At 37.1% G+C, this 23,161-nt stretch overlaps 1 protein-coding gene across 3 annotated transcripts in view; it reads left to right on the top strand.

Moving 5' to 3' along the window:
• The first annotated feature begins 4,018 nt into the window (after positions 1 to 4,018).
• Positions 4,019 to 23,161, top strand: part of LOC149831590 (putative GTP-binding protein OBGC2) — a 53,233-nt gene continuing 34,090 nt past the window's right edge. For 2 of the 3 annotated variants that reach the window (XM_090014003.1, XM_090014002.1), the window contains exon 1: positions 4,019 to 4,185. In XM_090014003.1, coding sequence (XP_089870129.1) covers positions 4,034 to 4,185 — 152 coding nt within the window. In that variant the 5' untranslated portion in view covers positions 4,019 to 4,033. The remainder of the gene's footprint in view (positions 4,186 to 23,161) is intronic. The other variant, XM_090014004.1, reaches the window with a different exon arrangement.

Raw genomic sequence — 23,161 nt, 5'->3', positions numbered from 1 at the left:
AGTGTCACTTCCTTGGTACCATAAACTCACAGCTGTGACTAACACACCACTCCCGGGTAAAGTGACAGACTCTCCCTAAAACTGTGACCAGGAGAAAGAACCTCAATATCGGGTTCTGGGGACCAAATTGACGCACACGAAGTTTTTGTATCCTCACAGTCTCTCCAAGACCGGATATCTAAGATTCTTATACTCGAGACGAGATATCCCAAAAAGTATATTACACTGTTCTTATTCACTATATTTTTATTTAAAGTTCATTCTTTAAGTTTGCAACTCCATATGCAAAAGTAAAGTGAAAACCCGCATCCTCCCTTGTGGGGACCCATTCGGGACTCCAGCCCGTATAAACCACTAGAACAGTGTAGTAATGTGTCAAACCATCTTATGTGGTTTAAGTGATGCATTTAAAAACATAATTAAAAGAAAACCAAACCCACGGCTCTCCAGGTCGATGATGGTCCATTTAGGCCATCAGGCATCACATCTCAAAACAAAAGTAGTGTTTTATTTATAACACTAAGCCAAAGTGCCAAAAGCATGTGCACTTATTAAAATCATAAACCCAAACATATGCATGTCATAATGCAGTCATATGCATTTTCAATATGTGTGTTACCTACATCACATATGGGTATTAACCAAATCCATGGTTTCTTTAAGTGTGTGAGTGTACATGTACCATTTCACATATAAATCAAGCGTACATGTTCAAGAAGAATTACTAATGATTGAATCATGCTCACACTCATGCGTACCATAATCATAACCTTCAAGTGAAAGCATAAACCTCCATGACAAGTGTTTCCAAATGCACAACTATATATACCAATATAACCATGGACATGAAACAACAACACTCACAAGCATGGTTTCAAAGATTCATGTGCAAGGATTCACATATTTATACCAAAGTGTATGTTGTCATTTTTTTGATTAAATTTTATTATATCATGTGAATACCCATGCATGTGGATTCAAGCAATAAAGCATTAGTTTAGATTGCTCATGCCCATGAAAACAACTAGACAACGATATCCAAATCAAGCATAACAAATCCAGTCTAAGCATATTAGCATTTTCATTCACCTGTATGCAAAGAGCCAGGTCTAACACAATTAGCTAGTATTCTGAAAAATTAAAGTGCTAAGCTAAACTTCCATATAAGCCATACTATACATGAACAAGGATTCAATCGACCTGTCATTTGTCCACAAGCATGAACAGTTAAGGAAATGACATTTATCATATTTTCCTTTGTAAAAATATAGTCCAGCACCATTCGGCTGGGCTTAGCAGGGTTCCACCCAAATTTCAATATCATACAATAATTTTCATGCATGAGCATTTCTATCAACCTATCGTGATGAGTATGATTAACAAAGAATCAACCATTATGAGTGCCAATACATGCCTACCCAGAAGGAAGTGTTACGTATATAAGTTAAGAGAACATGTGACAAAAATTTTAAAACAGCATATGTACATATCTTGTACAAGTGGAAAGGAAATATACTTATATATATATATATATATATATATATATATTGCTCCATCCCACTCCATATCCAGCCAATCCATGTATTTTAGGACTTTATGAAGACTTAAATTAATGATGCATAGCCAATCCATGTATTTTAGGACTTCATGAAGACTTAAATTAATGATGCATCTGTGTGTAGGCAGATACCCACTGCATACTCTCTTCATGTAACTACTAGATTATTTATATAAAGTCTCCAACCTCTGTCTCAAAAATCTCAAAAGAAGGCCTAGGTTGTCTGTTCAAAGGACACCCATTAAATGCATGCAATGCCTAATACAATTTCTGCAAATTAAACGTCTCATTATAACAAACCTTACCAACACTTACAACTCAAAATACTTTTATGATACACAGTATGCATGTTTTTAATACAGAATATTATGAGGCAGTACGTCTAACTTCTACCACAAAATTTTAGTTAGCACATTTCAGGAAACACGAATTGAACCACATATTGTATTCAAGGAAACACTACACAAAACCACCTATGTTCTGCAGGAATTGCCCAGTCCAATATGCTACAGATAAACAGGCCCTAAACTGGATATTCAAGATGAAAAGCAAAATACACATGGCACATATGTTTCCTTGCACAGACTGATTTCACATATAATTTCGCATTACCATTACCGAAACCCCCACCATAACCATTCTGGCATAAAGTACTCTGAAGGCATAAGGAGCCCTGCATACCTATCCACAGTAAATAGGGGTTCAAGGTGGAATTTATGAAAATCAATACAGGAGAAAATCCATTATTCGGTATTCACAAAATGAAAACCCATACAAATGGGTTGTGCAGCTCGTGTCTCAACACGTTGGAGTTTGCTAAACAGAATCAACCTAATGAGTCAAGGAAGAGAATTAATGCACATACTTTAGTTATAACGACTCAATCCGCCAGACTCCCTATACATCCACCATATCTATAGTTAACAAAAACAGCATTCATAACAAATTTATAAATCGAACGGGCCATTATTACCAATAGAAATCTAAAGAGTTGCATAAACAACAAAACCCCCTTTATATAAGAAAAATCGAAATTGTACATCCCCTTCATAAGGGAAAATCCGAAACCCCCAAATCTGAGGTAATCCCAAAAAGAAATACTCGGGACCTACACGGCTCGGGCCATCCCCTACCTTAGCCGACCCCCCTTTCACCATGGAAACCCCAAACCTCCAAATCATAGGTTAGGGTTTTCAGATTAGGGTCGATGAAAACCCCCAAAACAAAATTTAATCCACGAAGCAACAAAGGAAACAACAATCAGCCATGCAAAAGGTCCCCAGGGACCCTCACCTCAAAAGACTACACGGGATCGAACCCATGTTCGATCCCTCACCTAGATTCGATAGGTGCCCCGTACCTTTTTACGGTGGTTTTCCGGTGGCTGGAGGCTGCCGTCGTGGAGAGATGCAAACTAATGGTGTTTCCCCCCTACTGCCGTGAAGAAGGGAGTACTCGATGTGGCCTTTGATGGCTGCTGGCTGTCGCAGCTTTCCGGCGACCTCCTTTCCTCCGGCGTGTGCGCATCGAGCGAGAGAGACGGGGAGAGATGGGGGAAGAGAGAGAGCCCGAGTGAAGAGGGCAAAACCCTCTCTCCACTCCCCTTTTATCGGCCCCCTCCATGCCGAGATGGGGGGTTGGTTACGCCTTGCGTAACCCCCCTCCTGCCCGCTTTCTTTTTTTGTTACAAACCTATCGGGCAACCCTTATCGGGTCACCCTTTTCTTTAAACGGGCTGTTTCATGGGACGCGGCTCGGGTCCGAACCCGAGACCCGTAACCTGGCCCCAACCAATATGGATCCACATGTTGGATCCAAATGGATCCAACTGTGGATCCTTGGATAAATTTTAAAAACTTAAAATTTTATTTATTTATTGTTATTATTATTATTAAATCGGGATTTAAATCGATTAATCCTAATTACCCCCTTTATGGGTCCTAGATCCGAAATATGGATCTAGGCCCAATTTGCATAATTTGAATTATTTTATAATAAAAATTTCGGGTTTTACAAATAAAGACTGAATATGAATGTGCATTGGATCAGATTCAGATTTGCTAAATTGAATTATGATCAGGTTCGGAACAATATTGTAAGTCAGATCTAATTTGAGTTCAAATCAAAATCCAATTTATTTGCATTTTCTGCATGTACTTAATCTTTTTACCTTTTTTTACTGGATACAGTATTGCCACATATGATTCAGACCCGGACCCAACCATACTCACCAGATCTGATTAGGATTTACTGTTCACATTTCGGATTTGGATTCGAATCTGGTCCGTTGCACCCTTGATTACCGAACGCCTGCGCTCACACACAGAAACATGGGACAAAAAGGATGAAGGGCACCAAAGGCGTTCGATCTGTTAATCGGACGGTCTACATCGAAGCTCATCTACGGTCATCAAGCAATCGTGCTCATGAAATGATAACGCAGTCAGAACAGATATTAGCAAGATATGGTAAGTGATGCTCTACTTGGTGATACACCTCACTCTTCTGGGGAGCATGGCTCGCCTCGTATCTCCTTCTCCAACCTTCCATCATCGCCCTCTCCTCCTCTCTCATCCAAAGACGCTCTTTTTATCTCCCACCAACCGTCTCCTCCCCACCTCTACAAGGTACGCCCCTCTCATTCTCTCTCACTGTGCGTGCGTTTGTGACTATGGCATCGATGCACTCTCTTTCTCTTTTTCTCGTCTCTGAACTCTACACACCATCTTTTTCTCTTCTCTTTATTGTTTCAGCGAAATGGGTTAGAGCCATTCGGAGTTAGAATTGGGCTTTAAAGTGCTTAAAGTCATAAGAGTACCGTTTTTTTAACAATTTTGTTGATGATTGCATCGATTTGAAGATGGTGGTCGTGTTTTTAGTGAATATGGCGATGTGGGTGTCTGTTGTTTTTTGGTTGGAGCTTGAGTAATGTTTCATTGGGATGTGGGTATTCCTTGGTTGTTATACTCTGCTGTGTTTGGGTCCTATATGCATTCTCACAGCACCCTGAGTTGAAATATTTTAAATGATACCACCAATTCAAACGATTAAACTTGTTTGAAAATTCCAACTTTCCTTGGCAACAGAAACTGGAGGCGAGGTCTGTGATACCCAAGTGAGAAAGTTGGTGAGATGGTGTTTTTTGGGAGTTTGGGGTTTCTAAAATTCTTACTCACCAACATGAAATGGAGTAAGACTGGAATGATTTTAGATGTCTTCTCTGTTCTATTTATACAGTATCATCAAAGTAAGCTCTTCTGCCTTTGGGGTTTGGGTTCTAGTTAGTCGATGGTTGGGGGAAGGCTTATTAGGTGGGTGCTCCCTATACACTGTATAGGTGGGGTTGAACGGTACCATGTTAACTTGTGTCTTTTTTTGATAGAGGGTATGGGTCTTAGGTATAACCTGTTTGTGGTGCAGGGCTGATTCATGGAACTCTTAGAACTAGTTAAAAACATTCACTAAACACTGATTTATACCAACACAAAGGGCATGCTGACTTAATCCATGTCTCTTCAGTTCTAAAGACAAATCTGACATTGAATTGCGGTCATTGAGGGTTGAGCATTCCAAGTAGTTTCTCATTTCGAGGCCGAACCAACCTAATACATTTTAAGTATGCATTAGATTATGTCTGTTAATCATTAATAATTTGAATCAGCCCAAGTGGTGAATGATGGCTTTGCATGCTAGAAACATGAGTAAGTGAAATCTCTCTTTTCTTTTGATAGTAACAAGCATAGTTAGAAATAAGTGAAATGGCAAAAATTCATTAAAGGATGAATACATGATTGAAAAGGTTATATGTTTGAAAACATGGATGAGAATAACGGCATAAGAAAATGAGTTATAAAAAAGTTAGTAAATAATATTGGTTTAGTTTTGGGTTTCACTTTATAAAATGAGGTCAAATGAAAAAATATATGAGAATTTTGGTTGAAAACCAAGTTAGGGTATAGGAACTATGGAATTCAAATTCAAGACTCAATGATTCAAACCCAAGATCCAGTAAAATTGGATCTATGTTTGATTTTATGAGAAGTATTTTTTTATAAATATACTTTTGTGTTCTAAATGTGTGTTTTTGCTTTTTTCTGGGGGATAGTCAAGCTGAGGGGTAACCATTGTGGGATTTGAACCCAAGACCCTTCAGCTTTGATAGTTGGATGTAACCATCCAGCTATACTATTCGACCCCTTTTTGCATTTTTTTTAAAGATTTATTGAACATAAACTACACATGTGCATGCATATGCACACATACATATAGGTAAGTACATACATACATACATGTGCACCACGTGCATATATATATATATTATATATATATATATATATATATATATATGTATGTATGTATGTATGTATATCCATGCGAGCAGGCGAGTGTTCTTGTGTCTTAACAAAAATAAATATTTATCTGAGACATGTTGTAAGTTGCAACTTATAAAAAGAAAATGGTATAAATCTCATTTCACAGTGATTGACACATTATACTAGCAAATTAGAGAGACTTCAGGTTCCTTATGATTGATTGAATCTCAAGGATCACAATTGCCACCACAAATGAGAAAAGAAATAGCTTATAATTGGTGCTATATATAGTCAGATTAACAGAGAAAGGTGAAATCTTAAACAAGAAGGGTGAGAAAGGTGGCTAGTTATCTTATGATTCTTATCATCTGTTAGAGCTTCCATAGGTCATTATGGGGCATGAGGAAGATCATTTACTTCATGTACCTGTAGATAACAATTTTTTTCCCTCTTAAACTTGCATCATTTATTAAAGTTCAGAATATTATTTTTGTTTTTTAATGTTAATCTTGTTTCCCAATGGAAAATGAATAATTCTGCTAATCCAATAACAGCTGAAAATTGAGAATGGAAATACAATAAACAAGAAAAAAAACTTTTTTTAATATAACGAACTAGCGGGTGTTAAGTGAAGAATGCTTTAAGAAATCTGCAAGTGTAGGGCTAATTGATGTACTTGTTCCATCAACACTTGAAATAACAAGACATTGTTAAGCGGCTGTAGGTAGTCAAACGTATAACCTATGTTTGCTACAATAAGAATAAAAGGAAAAAGCATATAAAATGATTAGTTGGTTTTATTAAGTAGAAGTTACAGTATCACTTGCTTTGTTAGTTTTTATGGTTGAATTTGAACCTACTATAGGCAATTTGGTTTAGATATGAAGGGTACAAGTTATTGTGCTATGAAGAGATTAAGAAAGTAGTGAAAAGAATTTCAGTTTTAGGTTAGGATGAGGTGCATCAACCATGGTATGCCATAATGTTTGATGATTGGATATATATATATATATATATATATATATAAAGTTTTAGGTAATCATCCTTTTGGAACCATTCTTTTAGAAACAAATTGTTTACTTGGCCTATCTGGAAAATGTTCAAATTTCTAGGTGTAACGACCCCAACTTATATCTATGGAAAAGTGATTTTTTTTTAAACAATTGCATAAACAAATCCAGAGACCCTGGAGCAGTCATAACACATCCACAACCGCAAGGGATCTTACACCATCATTATCCAAACCAAAATAACTTTATTCATCAATAAATAAAGTTTAAGGACAACAAAACAAGTAAGACAAAATATAGAGCCACTCTGTCCCAAAGTAGAATGTCAAGTAGTCATGTGGTCCTCATTGCTCTCACTAACAGTCCGTCTCATCATTGGGCATCAAAGGCTGCGAAAAATATAAAATATACGGTGTCAGAATCATAGATCCTGCGTACAAATTTCTCTAATGAAACAAATAAGCAAGAAGAACATAAATCAAATTTATGCAATGTTTTACAGAAAATACAACAACAATAATTCCAAGATTAAAATAACCATTCTTGCATTAGCAACACTTATCATGCAATAACATTACATCATAATTAAGAGAACAGGTAAATATGCATGATTTAATGTAGAACAGGAATATGCATGATATCAATGCAGATGCATGAGTGACTTATTATCTTTTATCAGAGTTTTCTTTTGTATGCATGTCCCTATTAAATGCACACAATTTTAGTTCCACTTTTCATTAAAACCCGCGGATACTCAAAACGGGCATAACAATTCTCGAGTTCAAGTTAGGTTCTCAGTTGTAGCTTAACATATAATTTGTATTTTATTAGTGGGTTTCACACTTGACATTCGATCGATATTAGGAATCAACACCATTCATCGGAACATTAGAAATCAATATCTAATGTCGGGATACCAAGAAAATCAATATTCACTGATGCCACTTTCTTGGTATACCAATAACAACAGTTGTGTTTACACACCACCCCCAGGCAAAGTGACGGAAACTACCTAAAACCATAGTCGGGACGTGAACCACCTAGTTGAGTTTAGGGGCACGATTCCACACGGAGTTTTAGTATCCTTACGGTTTTCCAAAACCGCAAATCTAGGATTCCCACACTGTGGAAGGGACATCCAGGAAGAAATATTAATTATACTGTTTTATCTCTTTTATCTTTTTATCAAAAGATAGGTTCTTTATAGGAGTTTCGTTTTGCAAATCAACATGCAAAACACAATACGAGACCTTTGCCCGTTACAAAATTTAACAGTGCAATTATTTTAGAAATCAACAGTTTCAAATAGATTTTGCAATGCATAAAATAAAACTTAGAGCAACACCTGCTCGTGGCCCACATGGCCTACAGTGGTTCACATTAGACCACAGATGCATTTTATGTAAAAACCACAATGAGCATGCCACTTATGTAATCATTCAACATGCTCTCACATGCACATTCATACACACAAATTAAGGGCGTACATGAATAAATTTCATATGCATATGAACGCATCGTGTTTTATCTTATGCATGTCATTCAAGTATGCACGTGACTAAGTCTATGCAACATTCAAGTAAACTTCAGAATTCATGCGTTCATGATATGCACATATATGCCTGTGAAAATATCTCAAAAATGAGATAAAGTGTGCGATAAGCACAACACCACCAATGTGCATAAATGCACAAGAACACTTAGAACAAATGTACACAAAGGTACAATAAAGAAACTCAAATGCACAAAGGCATACAAAATATAAAGGATTTTATTGAGAAGAATGGAGAACAAAAGCTCCAAGAAGTGTATTTTACAAAGGGGGAACTCCCCTATTTATAATAGGAAAAGGAGCCTTGGAGGGGCTCCACTAGCTGTTGGAGCCCCTCCAACGGTTAGAATTCTAACCGTTGGAGAGGCTCAACAGCTAGTGTTGAGCCCTCCAAGTTGACTTTGAGTCAACAAACAAAAAAGACAAAAATGGAAAGAAAAAAGAAAAAGAAGAAAAGTAAAAAATACAAAAAGAATTACAGCATATTCATAATTATGAATATGCGCAAAAGAGAAATGACTAAAATACCCTTGCGGGTTTTACAAGAAAAAGGAAACAAATATATTTACATATATATATAAAGCTAGATATATATACATATATACATGATGTATATATGTATATGTATCTCTCTTTATATATATATATGTAAATATTTACATAAAGAGAGATACATTTTAACACCCTCCCTCAAACTTAGGGCACAATGACCGAGAGTTTGCTAAGGAGAAAGTTGAATCTTGGAGAGCAAAGCGCCTTGGTGAAGAAATCTGCCAACTGATATTCTGAAGTTACATAAGGAAGATCAATGACTTTTTGTAGATATGCCTCTCGGACATAATGGCAGTCCATCTCAATATGCTTTGTCCGCTCATGAAACGTGTGATTCTTAGCAATATAGATTGCACTCTTATTATCACAGCACAACTTTGTGGGTTCTTGAATTGGAATCCCCATGTCTTGCAGCAACTGATGAATCCAGACAATCTCCATAGTTGTAGACGCCATGGCTCGATATTCTGCTTCAGTGGATGATAGAGACACCTTCTGTTGTTTCTTACATCTCCATGAGATCAGGGATTCACCTAAAAAAATGCAAAAGCCTGTAGTGGAGTGACGATTATTTGGATCACCTCCCCAATCAGAGTCAGTATATGCAATTAAATTCAACTCAGAAGATGAGGAAATGAAAACTCCCTTGTTTAAAGTTCCCTTTAAGTATCTGATAACTCGGAGAACGACACTCATATGAACGAATGTAGGAGCATGCTGAAATTGGCTTGCGGTATGCACGGCATGAGAGATGTCCGGCCTTGTGATGCTAAGATACATTAGAGATCCCACAAGTTGCCGGTAGGGGGTAGGATCCTCCAAAGGTTTCCCATCATCGATCTTCATTTTTGATCCCACAATTTCAGGGGTCTCACAGATTTTATCATCAGTAATACCTGATCTGTCAAGAATCTCACATGCAAGTTTAGTTTGAGACAAAAAGTAGCCTCTATGAGAGTAGGCTACCTCGATACCAAGAAAGTAAGTCAGATACCCCAGGTCTGACATTTCAAACCTTTCTTTTAAAGTGGTTTTAATGTTTCTGATGCCCTTTATGTCACTACCTGTTATCAACATATAACAGTAAAATCATAATTCCTGCATCAGACTTTTTGACGAACAGAGCAGTGTCAGTGTAGCATGAGGAAAAACCATTTTGAACCATCACATTATTAAATCGATCATACCAAGCATTAGGGGCTTGTTTTAAACCATAAAGCGCTTTTTGCAAACGGACTTTCCCCTTTGGTACGTTCATACCAGGAGGAGCATCCATGTAGACTTCTTCATTAAGGTCCCCATTTAGAAATGCATTTTTAACATCCATTTGATAAATATTTTATTTTTTAATAGATGCAATGGTGATCAAACACCTTACAGTAACCATTCGTGCAACAGGAGCAAAGGTTTCTTCGTAATCGATGCCGTATTCTTGACTATACCCTTTTGCGACAAGACGGGCTTTATATCTTTCGAGAGTGCCATCACTCTTGGTTTTGACTTTAAACACCCATCTACATCCTATTGTTTTCTTTCCTTCTGGAAGATATTGAAAAACCCACGTTTTGGCTTTATTGAGGGCTCTAAGTTCGTTGTCCATGGCATCCCTCCATTCTATCATTTCCTTAGCTTCTTTAAAATTTCTAGGTTCTTGATATGAGTGAATGGCACTAAGACATGCCCTATGCTTTGGAGAAAAAGACTCATAGGATATAAATCTAGAAGGATTTTTCCTAGATCTTTCAGTTCTTCGAGAGTTGTTGGAAGATTCACTAAAGTCACTATATTTCTCTATTGCACTTCTAAAAGTGCTTTTATCTCTATGAGTATAGGTAATTGGTTCATTTATCATTTTTTCTTCATCATGAATGGTTTGAGGAATACTTTCACTTATATCCTCATTCTCATTTAATTCATCATCGCTAAAAAAATCTTCATTTCTAGATAATAGTTCAAACAAAAAAGAATAATCGGCATTATCTTCATGAGTTTTGTGTTCTTCAAAACCACTTATGTTTTCTAAAAAGGTTACATTTCTTGAAACATATAGTTTATCATTTTTAATATCATAACACCTAAAACCTTTTTGGGTTTCCGAATATCCCAAAAACGCACAAGGAATAGCTTTGGGAGATAATTTATCATTCTTATCGGTGAGAACAAAACATTTACAACAAAAAATTCTTAACCTATTGTAATCGGGTTCTTTTTTATACAAGATTTCATATGGAGATATTTGATTCAAGTTTTTGGATGAAAGTCGGTTGATGAGATAAACCGATGCAAGAGCCGCTTCGGCCCAAAATCTTTTTGGAATTTTTTGAGAAATTAGCAAAGTTCTTGTAGTTTCAATTATGTGTCTATGTTTTCGTTAGGCCAACCCATTTTGTTGAGGAGTTTTGGGACAAGACCTTTGATGAACAATCCCATTATTTTCAATATAACTTTTGAAATCATTTGAGAGATATTCTCCCCCGGAATCGGTTCTAAGAATTTGTAATTTACTATTGAATTGATTTTGTATTAACATGTGAAAAACCTTAAAAGTAGAGAAAACCTCATGTTTATGTTTGAGGAAGTATATCCAACTATACCTTGAGAAATCATCCACATAAATAACATAATACGAAAAACCTCCCTTAGACACAACGGGTGTCGGTCCCCAAACATCCGAATGCACAATTTTGAAAGGCTTAGTTGAAAACATAGTTCTTTGTCCAAAAGATAAGCTTCTCATTTTACCAAGAATACAATCATTACAATTGAAATTGTCTTTACATAAGGTTTTAGCAAAATGTAAATACGAAAGCTTGACAATATTTGGATGCCCAAGGCGTTTATGCCAAACATTTATATCTTTATGTTGGGCAACATTACAAAAAGAGGTTTTTGAAATTTGAAGAAATTCCATGAGATAAAGATCTCCCTTCCTAGAGCCTTCCCCAATCAACTTCCCGGACCGACGATCATGTATCCAACATTTATTTGATGAGAATTTGATATCACACCCATGATCCGATAGTTGAGAGACGGAAAACAAATTTAAATTTAGTTTTGGTATAAATCTAACTTTTGGAATAGAAAAACCTTGTCTTTCAAAATCACCAATTCCTTTTATTTCAAGAGAAGCCCCATCCGCGGTGGAGACAAAAGAGGGTGACAAATTTTTTGAGTATTTAGAAAGTGAAAAAACATTTGGAGTCATATGAAAGGATGCACCCGAGTCTAAGAGCCAAAGAGTCTTACCGGGGGGAGAGAAGGTGGTCATGGCGGCTCCGGAAATGGATCCCTTGAGGAGTGGTTGAAGAGCTTCCATGATTTGATTGAGAGACAAAGTAGCATGATTGGAAGTAGAAGGACCTTCCTCCTTGGTTGATTGAAAAGTAGTAGACATAGCCACCATCTTCTTCCATTTAGGGCATACCGGTTTAATGTGGCCCGATTCTTTGCAAAAATGACATATGATCTTACTATAATCTCTTCTTCCATAATGCCCACCATTTTCTCTTCCTCCTTGATTTTTGTTAAAATGAGGGGGTTTATAGGTTTTAACATTGTTCCCCGGTCTTGAGACGACATAAGCACCCTCATCCTCATCTTTAGAGGGAACGACCAACACACTTAAATTGGTTTTATTCATTCCCAATCTAGTTTTTTCTCCACTTAATTTGGTAAGCACATCTTCCAAAGGAGGGGAAGAGAAAGAAGATAAGAGAGAGGATCTAGTTTGTTCAAACTCGGGTCTAAGCCCATTTAAAAAGTTAAAGAAATGATCCTCTTCTAATTGTTTGGCCCTCAATTCAATAGCCTCACCACTCCATTTAGGTTCTTGGAGGGCAAGCTCATCCCAAATAGTGGATAACTCGGCGAAATACTCTCTAACGGACATTTCTCCTTGTTGAAGGGTTAAAGCCTTCTTTTGGAGATAGTATTTATGGGACAAATCTCTTGAAGTATACATTTTTTCAAGATATTCCCATACTTGATATGCCTTTTTGAACTTTAGGATGTTGGCATTAATTTTGGTCTCAACCGAAGAGAAGAACCATGAGAGTATTTTGTAATTTTTCATTTCCCACTCTCCATGCTTCTTATTGTAATCTTCAAAAGCCTTTTCTCTTTCTTCTCCTTCAAGAACCTTGATCTCCCCTCTCTCAAGGGTAGTAATTTTTGGTTCGGGTTCGGGAATAGTTCCTTGAACATATCCCCAAAGTCCCTTTCCTTTTATATGGGCCTCCATGTTCCCGGCCCATACATGATAATTCGTTCCATTCAATTTGAAGCCAAGAGAGAAGTGAGAATCCTTTTCGCCCATTAGAGAGGATACAAAGAGAAATAAATGCGTACCACAATGCGAAATGAGTCCCTTCTTGATGTAGGAAGCTTCTAAAATATAAAATGAAGATCCGAGTCTTCACTCCAACCACCACAACTTAATGGCACGCTTTACGAGGTACTCCAACGAAGATAGAAAAGGGCACGATCTTCTTTTCTTTTAAGCCTAGCTTTGATACCATGTGAAAATATTTCAAAAATGAGATAAAGTGTGCGATAAGCACAACACCATCAATGTGCACAAATGCACAAGAACACTTAGAACAAATGTACACAAAGGTACAATAAAGAAACTCAAATGCACAAAGGCATACAAAATATAAAGGATTTTATTGAGAAGAATGGAGAACAAAAGCTCCAACAAGTGTATTTTACAAAGGGGGAACTCCCCTATTTATAATAGGAAAAGGAGCCTTGGAGGGGCTCCACTAGCTGTTGGAGCCCCTTCAACTGTTAGAATTCTAACCGTTGGAGAGGCTCAATAGCTAGTGTTGAGCCCTCCAAGTTGACTTTGAGTCAACAAACAAAAAAGACAAAAATGAAAAGAAAAAAGAAAAAAGAAAAAGAAGAAAAGTAAAAAATACAAAAAGAATTACAGCATATTCATAATTATGAATATGCGCAAAAGAGAAATGACTAAAATACCCTTGCGGGTTTTACAAGAAAAAGGAAACAAATATATTTACATATATATATAAAGCTAGATACATATACATATATACATGATGTATATATGTATATGTATCTCTCTTTATATATATGTAAATATTTACATAAAGAGAGAGACATTTTAACAATGCCAACATGATATTCAATTTCATGATCATGCATAACCAATAAACATCTTTACCAATTCGGGCATACTTGGGTTACAAAACCTAATTACCGAGTCAAAGCTAAGCTGCTCACACGCAAGCCAATATTATTATACTTTTGACAACATGTTTCTCATGCATAAGCATACAGCCAAATAGTGTTGACAGCAAACAATGCTGCACAAAAAATGTGCGGCACTGGTCTGCCTCACAGCAGCCCACGTAACACGTAAATGTACCACATGTAACAACATTATAACAGGTCAAATGGCAGTAATTAGAACAACTAGATATTCAGCCCAATCATGACAGCGTACAGAAAATTTTCTGACATAATGCTAACATAGATAGAAATTTAAAATTTCAAAGATGTCGGGGTAGGCCTAGGAAGACTTGGATGGAGATGATAGGAAAATATATGAATGATTTGAACCTCACCGAGGACATGGCATTGGATAGAAATGATTGGAGGAGAAGGATTCATGTGGAAGACCCAGAATGATTTTCTTTTTTGGTTCATATCGCCGACCCCAATTGTTTTGGGATGAAGGCGTAGTTGTTGTTGTTATTGTTGTTATTGTTGTTGTAGTCTCGATGCCAGCTTTTATGGCAGCGTCAAACGATGTTGGCTAACAGTTTCCCAGCAGAAGACAATTGGTATGACTTGAAACTCAAGTACATGAACTCACCGACTCTAATATACACATAGGAAACTTCATGCAATACATTAATTTTGTACAAGAATCAATGCTTTATTAGCATTTCTTAACCAATTAGATCATGTGATATCTTCTTAGAACTATAGTTTGAATTTAAAACCCTAAGGCAGACATGGCTTGGGGTCAAGTCTGACCCCCAGCCCGTGGCTGCATATACATACATATGTATATGTACATTAAGCAGGCCATTGGAGTAAAAAAAAAAAAACTTACAGCTATGTGCATGGGAAGGCAGACTGTTTTGAAGACAGTTTTTTTTTCTTGACAGGGGCTTGGCCCCAGCCAAATCAGTCGGCTGGGACGGAACAATGCACTGTTCTGCCTGCCCAGCCGAACCAGTCGGCTGGGACCCTTACACAAATCTTTCAAAACTGTCCAGCCTAATCTGCAGATTGGCTGGACTCAAATACACTCCCCACTTACCTCGATATACATATATAATTCAGTACATTTACTAAAATTTGTTTTAATCAATTTATTGGTTGTGTAAACTCTTCTTAAACTGAAAACACTGGATGTATGGAAGGCACAATATATCCAAGAGTATGACAATCCAAAAAAGGTAATGGAACAGAGCTGAGTAAAGTACAATGGCCCCAAATCCATGCATTCAGCAAAATATATACGCCGTACCAGTCAGCTGAGGCCCCCAAAAAAATGAGTACAACTGCCAGCCTACCGTGGGTCGGCTGGGCCTGCCAGATTTTTTTTAAGCCATCTGTCCAGCCGCTCTGTAGTCGTCTGGACTGACCCAAAGGCCTCACCTACCTACCTATATATATATATATATATATTGGGTCAAATCTGGCAAAAACCTATATACCTATTTATTAATAATTAAATATCCAAAAACTTTCGAAGGGTGTCTTATCCCTCAGGGAGCCTTTTTTAACTTTCAAATCCTTTAATTTAAAAAAATATCACCTAAATCATATTTAGGCTCTTTTTCCCTATTCGAATCAAGAGAACGAACCCGTACCTATTTTGAAGTTTGAAAAGAATGGAGGACGCGTCGGATGATCGGAAAGGGAGATGGGTCTCCTCCTTTTTCTTCTCCTTCTCTCTCTTTTCTTTCTTTCACTTTCCCTTTTTTTTTTGAGTATTTATAAAGGCATCTAAGGGGTGACCCCCCCCCCTCCCCTTTTCCAGCACTTTCTAAAGAGGGCTGGAGATTGAACTTCCTATACGGTAGTTCATCTCCAACTTTTCTTTCTATTTTTTTTAAAACTCTCTTTGTTCACTTTTCTACTTTTCTTTTTTTTCCAACTCTATTAGAGGTTCATTATTCTTATGCCTTTCTCATGACTATTATGGACTCTTCTAAAGTCCCTACCATTTAACAACTTTTGACATTCGGAATTAAATATTAAATATTATTAATTTAATTATTATTTCTTTATTTATTAATAATTAAATATCCAAAAACTTTCGAAGGGTGTCTTATCCCTCAGGGAGCCTTTTTTAACTTTAAAATCCTTTAATTTAAACCTATATATTGAATTTAAAGTTGTATTTTTGTTGAATCTGGATCTAGATCCAAGATTCAAATCCATATACAAAATCCATATGGATTTTGAGTTAGATTGGATCCTAATTAATATGGGTCTTGGACTGAGTCCAGATCCATATTAAATTAGATCAGATGGATCGGATCTAGTTCGATCCAATCCGGATCCAGTCTCATCGAGTCGGGCCTTTTTTGAAAAAATGCGATTTTTGGGCCAACCATAGCCCGAATTCGGAAAAGTAATATACCCATGAACTTAGAATTTTAAGGTGCGTCTATCGATATATAATTTGAATTTCGCCTTTGAAATTTGCATGAATTTAACTCGATTTTTGCTCAAATTTTGCTTGATTTTAAAGGCTGAAAATAAAACTTTTTATCACCTTTTAATTGGCTCGTTTCGGTGTCGTCAATGAGACCTGGGCCACGCCCAAACTTAATTACCACATCCTAATATCGAAAGTTTGTCGATTTTGTTCTCAACACTTAGACAAATTTCAGAAATATCAAAATTTAACTAAGTATAAAAATACACGATATTACACTAGGTGATGTTGCAATGAAAGCAGTGGAAGAGAATATTCAGTGAGGGATAAATAACATGGATTTTAGAGGAAGCCATCAAGATTCATTAGGGGAGGGATGTTACTTTACCTATTGGGCAAGATAACAATTAAAATGCTTGTTTCCAAAACTCTTGTATCAACAAGGGTTATTTGAATGTGACTAGAAGTTTATGAACAAGATGGAGTTCATTAGTTTTTGGGGTGGTATTTGCTACTTTACCAATTTGAATTTTGATAACCCCAATAAAAACACTTGAGGATGATGTTGGTGAAGAGCAAGTGGGTGAAAACAATTGGCATATTCAAATATCTGAAATACTTCTCCTTACGATTCACACAGGAAAGGTGAAGTAGGTGAAAAGTAATTGATCTTGCATCTGTTTTGTATAACTAACTATTGTGCGAGTCACACTGTTGGGCTCAGAGTTGCCAGTCGAGGAAGCGGGAGCTGGAAACGATTTGGGAAGCGTAAGCGGAAAGTGAGGCACTTCTAAAATTTTAGGAAGAGGGGATCGCGGGACGACTTAGAAGTGAACCAGGAATTGTCTCGAAAGCAACCTATAAAGCGAACCAGAAGCGACCTAGGATTCGAGTGGGAATCAAATAGGAATCGAAAGAGAAGCGAAAATGTAATTATATGTTTTTAATTTATCAAAAAATAAGATTTATGTTATCATTGACAAAATAAAACATGAGTATCTAAAAATTGAATCATATATGCAAGGTGCAACCATTTAACAAATACATTTGTTGCAAGCATTTAATAAATAATAAATGAAGTAAAATTCAAAATTCATAATTTCATATTCATGTTGAAACCATTTAAAAAATGCATCATGTTGCAAGCATTTAATAAATAATACATCAAAAAGATCCATAATTCATAATTTCATATTCCGATTGCAACTATTTAACAAATGCATCATGTCGAAACTTTCAAATATTTAATAAATAATACATCAAGAAAAAATCATAATTCGCATTCCTGTTGTAACCATTTAACAAATGCATACAAACATTTAATAAACAATGCATTAAGAAAACTAATAAATTTGATTAAGAAGCGCACCTTTTTCAACAAAAGAATCAAATGACTTGTTATTTGATGTTGTGATCTCTGCAACATAGAAAATGAAAAATCAATAACTCAAAGATTACATGGAGATATGGTTAAATTTTAAGTGCACAAAATAAATTACACATTTAAGCACTAAAAAAGTAAAATCATAATTTAATTTCAAGCATTTCAAAGTTTAATTAAAGTATAAACTATAAAGTTCTAATATTTAAACTTTAAAATTAACATAATCCACTACTTCACTTTATCATGCAAGCTTCAAAACAAAAGTACATGTCACCGAAATCAAACCAACAAAATATTATAAGACCATGACAAAAAAAAGTCATCGCCAAGGGGCTAAAGCAACATAAAAGTTTCTAAGTTGGACTACTCCAACTACATCATCAAAAAAAAAATTAAGAATTCTAGAGTTCATTTCATTTTCATCAATCAATAATCTGTCATCTTTCTCTTCCCCTTCAGGTCAACAATAGATCGAGAAGAACTTCCTGTATCATCACGTCCTCCTTGCCCTCCACAACCATGCCTTCTGTTCCTTTCTTCATTTTCTATAATGAATATGTTAAAAAATTAAAATGTTTAAAAATCTTAATCTAAAATATAAAAAATTCATATATAGAAGAAAGTAAAAATAAAAAACACAAGATGCATAACGCATACCTTGCCTAGGTCTTCTGCTAAAGAAATGATCAATTCGTCTTTGGGGAACTGATGGTCGCTCTTGTATATCTGCACTAGTTCTACTAGCTCTGTTGGATTGATTTGCGTCCTCTTCAATCTCATTTGTATGGATGATTATCGGAGACAATGAAGCTCTTGGCTGTGCATCTTTGGTTTTGGATTTTGAAGTAGTGCTTGTCCAAATATCTTCAACACATGTCTTCTAATCTCAACGTATTTTCTTGTACAATAGGAAGTTCCAGATTGATATCCCATTTTCGACTAGGTCATTTATAGCGATTATTGTACCTTTTTATAACAAGAATACAAAATATGAATGCTAACAAATAATCAATGATAGATAAATATTTTACAATGTATCAAAACAAAAGTACAAAACACTTTAGTTATACCTGTCAATCAATCGAAGATTCGAATGAATATACATCAAGGTATCAACATGATCTTCATTAAGCCTATTTCTTTTAACATTATGAATGTAGCTATAGGTGCTCCACACTCTTTCTGCAGAAGATGTACTAATAGATTGAGATAAAACCTTAATGGCTAATGCTCTCAACTTGGGTGTATCACTACTATAAAAACGCCACCAATTAAGGACTGCCATTGTAGCATTCAATGCATCTATTATTACTGCATTCCGGCTAAATCTTTCACTTCTTAATGCAAAAGCCACAAGTTGTGACCTATAAAGTGTAGAGAGTTCTGTCAGATTTTGAGATATCACCAAAACAAATCAGCAGAGGAGAAGAAGAGAACACAGAATTTGGGGTTGAACCAGTCACGACTTTTTTCATTAAGAATCATGACCTATTTCTCTTTCCTTTATATAGATGATACAATAATTTTAATGGACGTGATAAACCTACAACATAATCAATATTACAAGTATGCCCCAATAAACATGTGCATATAATACACAGTTAATATGCAGTTTGGATCTGGATCATATCCAAACTAATCCAACCCACACTTACTTTAATAGCCTCTTTCAAGTTGTGCATGGTTTTGTACCATGGACAACTTGTCCTTTAAAAACCAAAATCTGTTCTTCGTCAATTCTTTTGTAAATAAATCTGCCACTTGATTTTCTATAGAAATAAAGCGAGGCTCAATCTCTTTGTCTTCAACCTTTTGCTGGATAAAGTGTTGATCTATCTCGATATGTTTTGTCCTACTGTGATAAATACGATTAAACGATATTTTGATGGCACTCTGATTGTCACATAGTAAGGTAGATTTTGAGATCGGTTCTCCCAACTCATTCAACGAGTGCCTTGTCTAAGTAACTTCAGCAGTTGCCGCAGCCATCGATCGATATTCATCCTCGGTACTTGATCTAGCCATTGCTTTCTGTTACTCCAAGACACCAAATTTTCCCCAAGAAAAATGCAATATCCCGAAAGAGATCTTTTTTCATTAGGGTCTGCTCCCCAATCCGCATCACTGTAAACAGTAATGTCATGCATACTTCTATTTTTTAAGTTCTTGTAGAGAAGCCCATCTCCAACTGTACCCTTCAAATACCTCAATATTCTCTTGATTGCATCCATGTGCCCTATTCGTGGTTCATGCATGAACTACGACACTTGGTTGACTGAATAAACGATGTCAGGACGAGTAAAAGTAAGATATTGAAGTATGCCGACTATACTTCGATATCTTGTAGGATCCATATAGAACTCTCCATCCTGTGAACTAAGTTTTTGGTGTAAAACACTTGGAGTAGGTAAAGGCTTGCAATCTTTCATGCCAGACTTTCTCAACAAATCTAATGTATACTTGTGCTGCGTTAGGGTCAAGTAATCATCCTTTCTGTCCACTTCAACTCCAAGGAAATATCGCAAATTCCCAAGATCTTTTATCTTAAACCTCTGACTCAAGAGTCTCCTTATTTCTTCAATGTGATTCTTTGAGTTTCCTGTAACAATGATATCATTGGCATATATCAACAACAAGGTGATTGTACCTTCACCTTTGAAAATGAATAGTGAATGATCCAAGGGAGATTGGGAAAACCCGTGCTTTTGTATTTTCAAGGAGAAACTTTCAAACCAGGAGCGTGAAGCCTGTTTCAAACCGTAGATAGCTTTTCTTAGGCTGCTCCATGTAGACTTCTTCCTTCAAATCTCTATGAAGGAATGCATTCTTGACATCCAATTGATTCAATGTCCATATAATTCTTATTGTCCTCATCTTAACATAAGGACTGGAGGTTTCATCATAATCCTGACCATATTCCTGAGTGAACTCCTTTGCAACAAGTCTGACCTTATATCGCTCTATGGTGCCATCAGGTTTGTACTTGATTTTGTCAACCCATTTCGAACCAACAACATTTTTATCAGTGAGTCTGGGAACAATTTTTCATGTTTGGCATTCACGTAGGGCTTCCATTTCTTCATTCATGGCTTCAATCCATTTATGTGATTGTACAACTTGATAAAATGCCACGAGTTCATCATGCTTCTCAATCTGAGATAAAAATAGCAGAAAATTCATAGAAAAACTTTCATAGCTAACCCACCTCTCAATAGGATGTCTGATTCTGGCTGACCTTCTCACGTTGCTTTCAGTCACATGATTATCTTGTTCTACATTCTGAACAAGAGGAAAACCTTTTACTCTTTTTACATAGATATACTCATTGAATTTACCAATATGAGAAGGTTGCGGGGCTGCACCTTCTAACACGTGAAGCTTTATCTTCTTGAACGCCAGACGAAGATAGGCCTACTTGACCTGGGTTGATATCATCCTTATCAACAAACAATGCCTCCTGAATACACTGAGATGAGAAATCATCATTGATACTTGCAAATAAATTTGCATTCAGCCATGGATGATAAACTTCTGCTCTGGAAATTTGTTGGCAGAGATTGAAAAATACATCACCAAAATCACTCATAAAAAAACGTTTCTTGAAATTTTAACACGCCTAGCCACAGGGTCATAACATCGATACCCTTTATAATCATCTGCATATCCCACAAACCTGCACTTAAAAGCTTTTGGCTGCAATTTATTTATGAAGGATTCATTAATATGGACATAACAAGTGCATCCAAAAACACGCAGAGCATTGTAATTAGGATGAATTTCAAAAAGTAAGAAATATGGAGAATTATTTTATAAAATTGTCATGGGTAGACGATTTATAATGTAAACCAAGGTTGTTAAATGCGATGAGGCGAAGCGAGGCGTTGAGCATGTTATGAAGCGAGGCGTTGAAGCGTAAGCTTCAGATTTCATGGCGATGTCCTCGCACTTCCTCCGCGCGTCCACCAATTCCCGAACCCTCGCCGGAATCCGGCACGAATACTCTCTCAGATAATCGACCGAAACCACCATGAATTTCGTCAGGATGATCGAAAACCGATTCGAGCTCATCGTGTATATCCATGACCTCTGGCTGAGATCGAATTCGTGCGACCGGGCGAAGAATCCGACGATCCTCTCCAGGTGGCTCTGCCACACCTGGAAGGCGAAGCAGAGGGAGTCGACGTCGATTCGGATGTCGTCGTCGCAGACGGCCACCGCCCGCGTACGGATGAAGGGGCAGGGGAGGAATCGGTTGTTCAGGCTAGCGTTGGGGTCGCGGAGGAGGTAGATGGGGGCGTCGAGGGACTGGAAGGAGAGGTTCCTGAGGGTTCCTGACGGGGTGGAGGGGTTGCCCCACAGGACGTAGACGGAGTGGACCGCCGGAGATGAGGAATAGACGGTGGCGAGTTCCTGGAGGAGAGGGAGATACGACTCCGAAAAGCCGTTGATGAGGACAGTGAGCTGGTCCGACCGGAGGGCATGGTGGTCGATCGGACGGCAGGAGTCCTGGTGGCGAGTGATCGATGGTCGGGATGATGCCGTCTTCTGGAGGAGGGAGATCGCGAGGATGAAGAAAAAGGGGATGATTTGCGTCATCCGCTTTGTCTCCATGGACGAAATTCTTTTTTTTTTCTCTTTTCTGATGTTGGTTTGTCAGATTCCGGAGGAAACGCCGATGGGTTGTTGGATTCCAGCGAGGTTTGTTCCGTTCCTGTGTCAGACTCCGTCGCAGATTTTGGTCGCCGAAGGAGGCGCGATCCAGTTCAGTACACTTTAGGTACTGAGTGTGCGCCTCAGTACCTTGAGCGTGCGCCTCAGTACCTTGAGCGTGCGCCTCACCTCTGAGGCGTACGCCTCTCACAACACTGATGTAAACCGCCAAATAAAACGCTTCTGTCCACAAGCTGATAGGAAGATTGCTGTCATGCATCATACTCATGGCAGTTTCAACAATATGTCTATGTTTTCTCTCAGCAATCTCATTTTGTTGAGGCGTATGGAGACAAGACACTCTACACTGTATTCCATTACTTTGGAGAAAATCAATAAAGTCCTTTGAAACGTACTCACCACCTCCATCACATTGAAAATGCAAGATATTGGTAGAAAAGTGGTTTTGAACAAAAGCATGAAAATTGCATAATAGGCGA

The sequence above is a fragment of the Nuphar pumila genome, chromosome 7, assembly GCF_984573655.1.
Source record: "Nuphar pumila chromosome 7, dmNupPumi1.hap1.1, whole genome shotgun sequence".
Lineage (NCBI taxonomy): Eukaryota > Viridiplantae > Streptophyta > Magnoliopsida > Nymphaeales > Nymphaeaceae > Nuphar > Nuphar pumila.
Note: the sequence above shows the minus strand (reverse complement) of the source record. Positions and strands in the feature narration are given on the sequence as shown.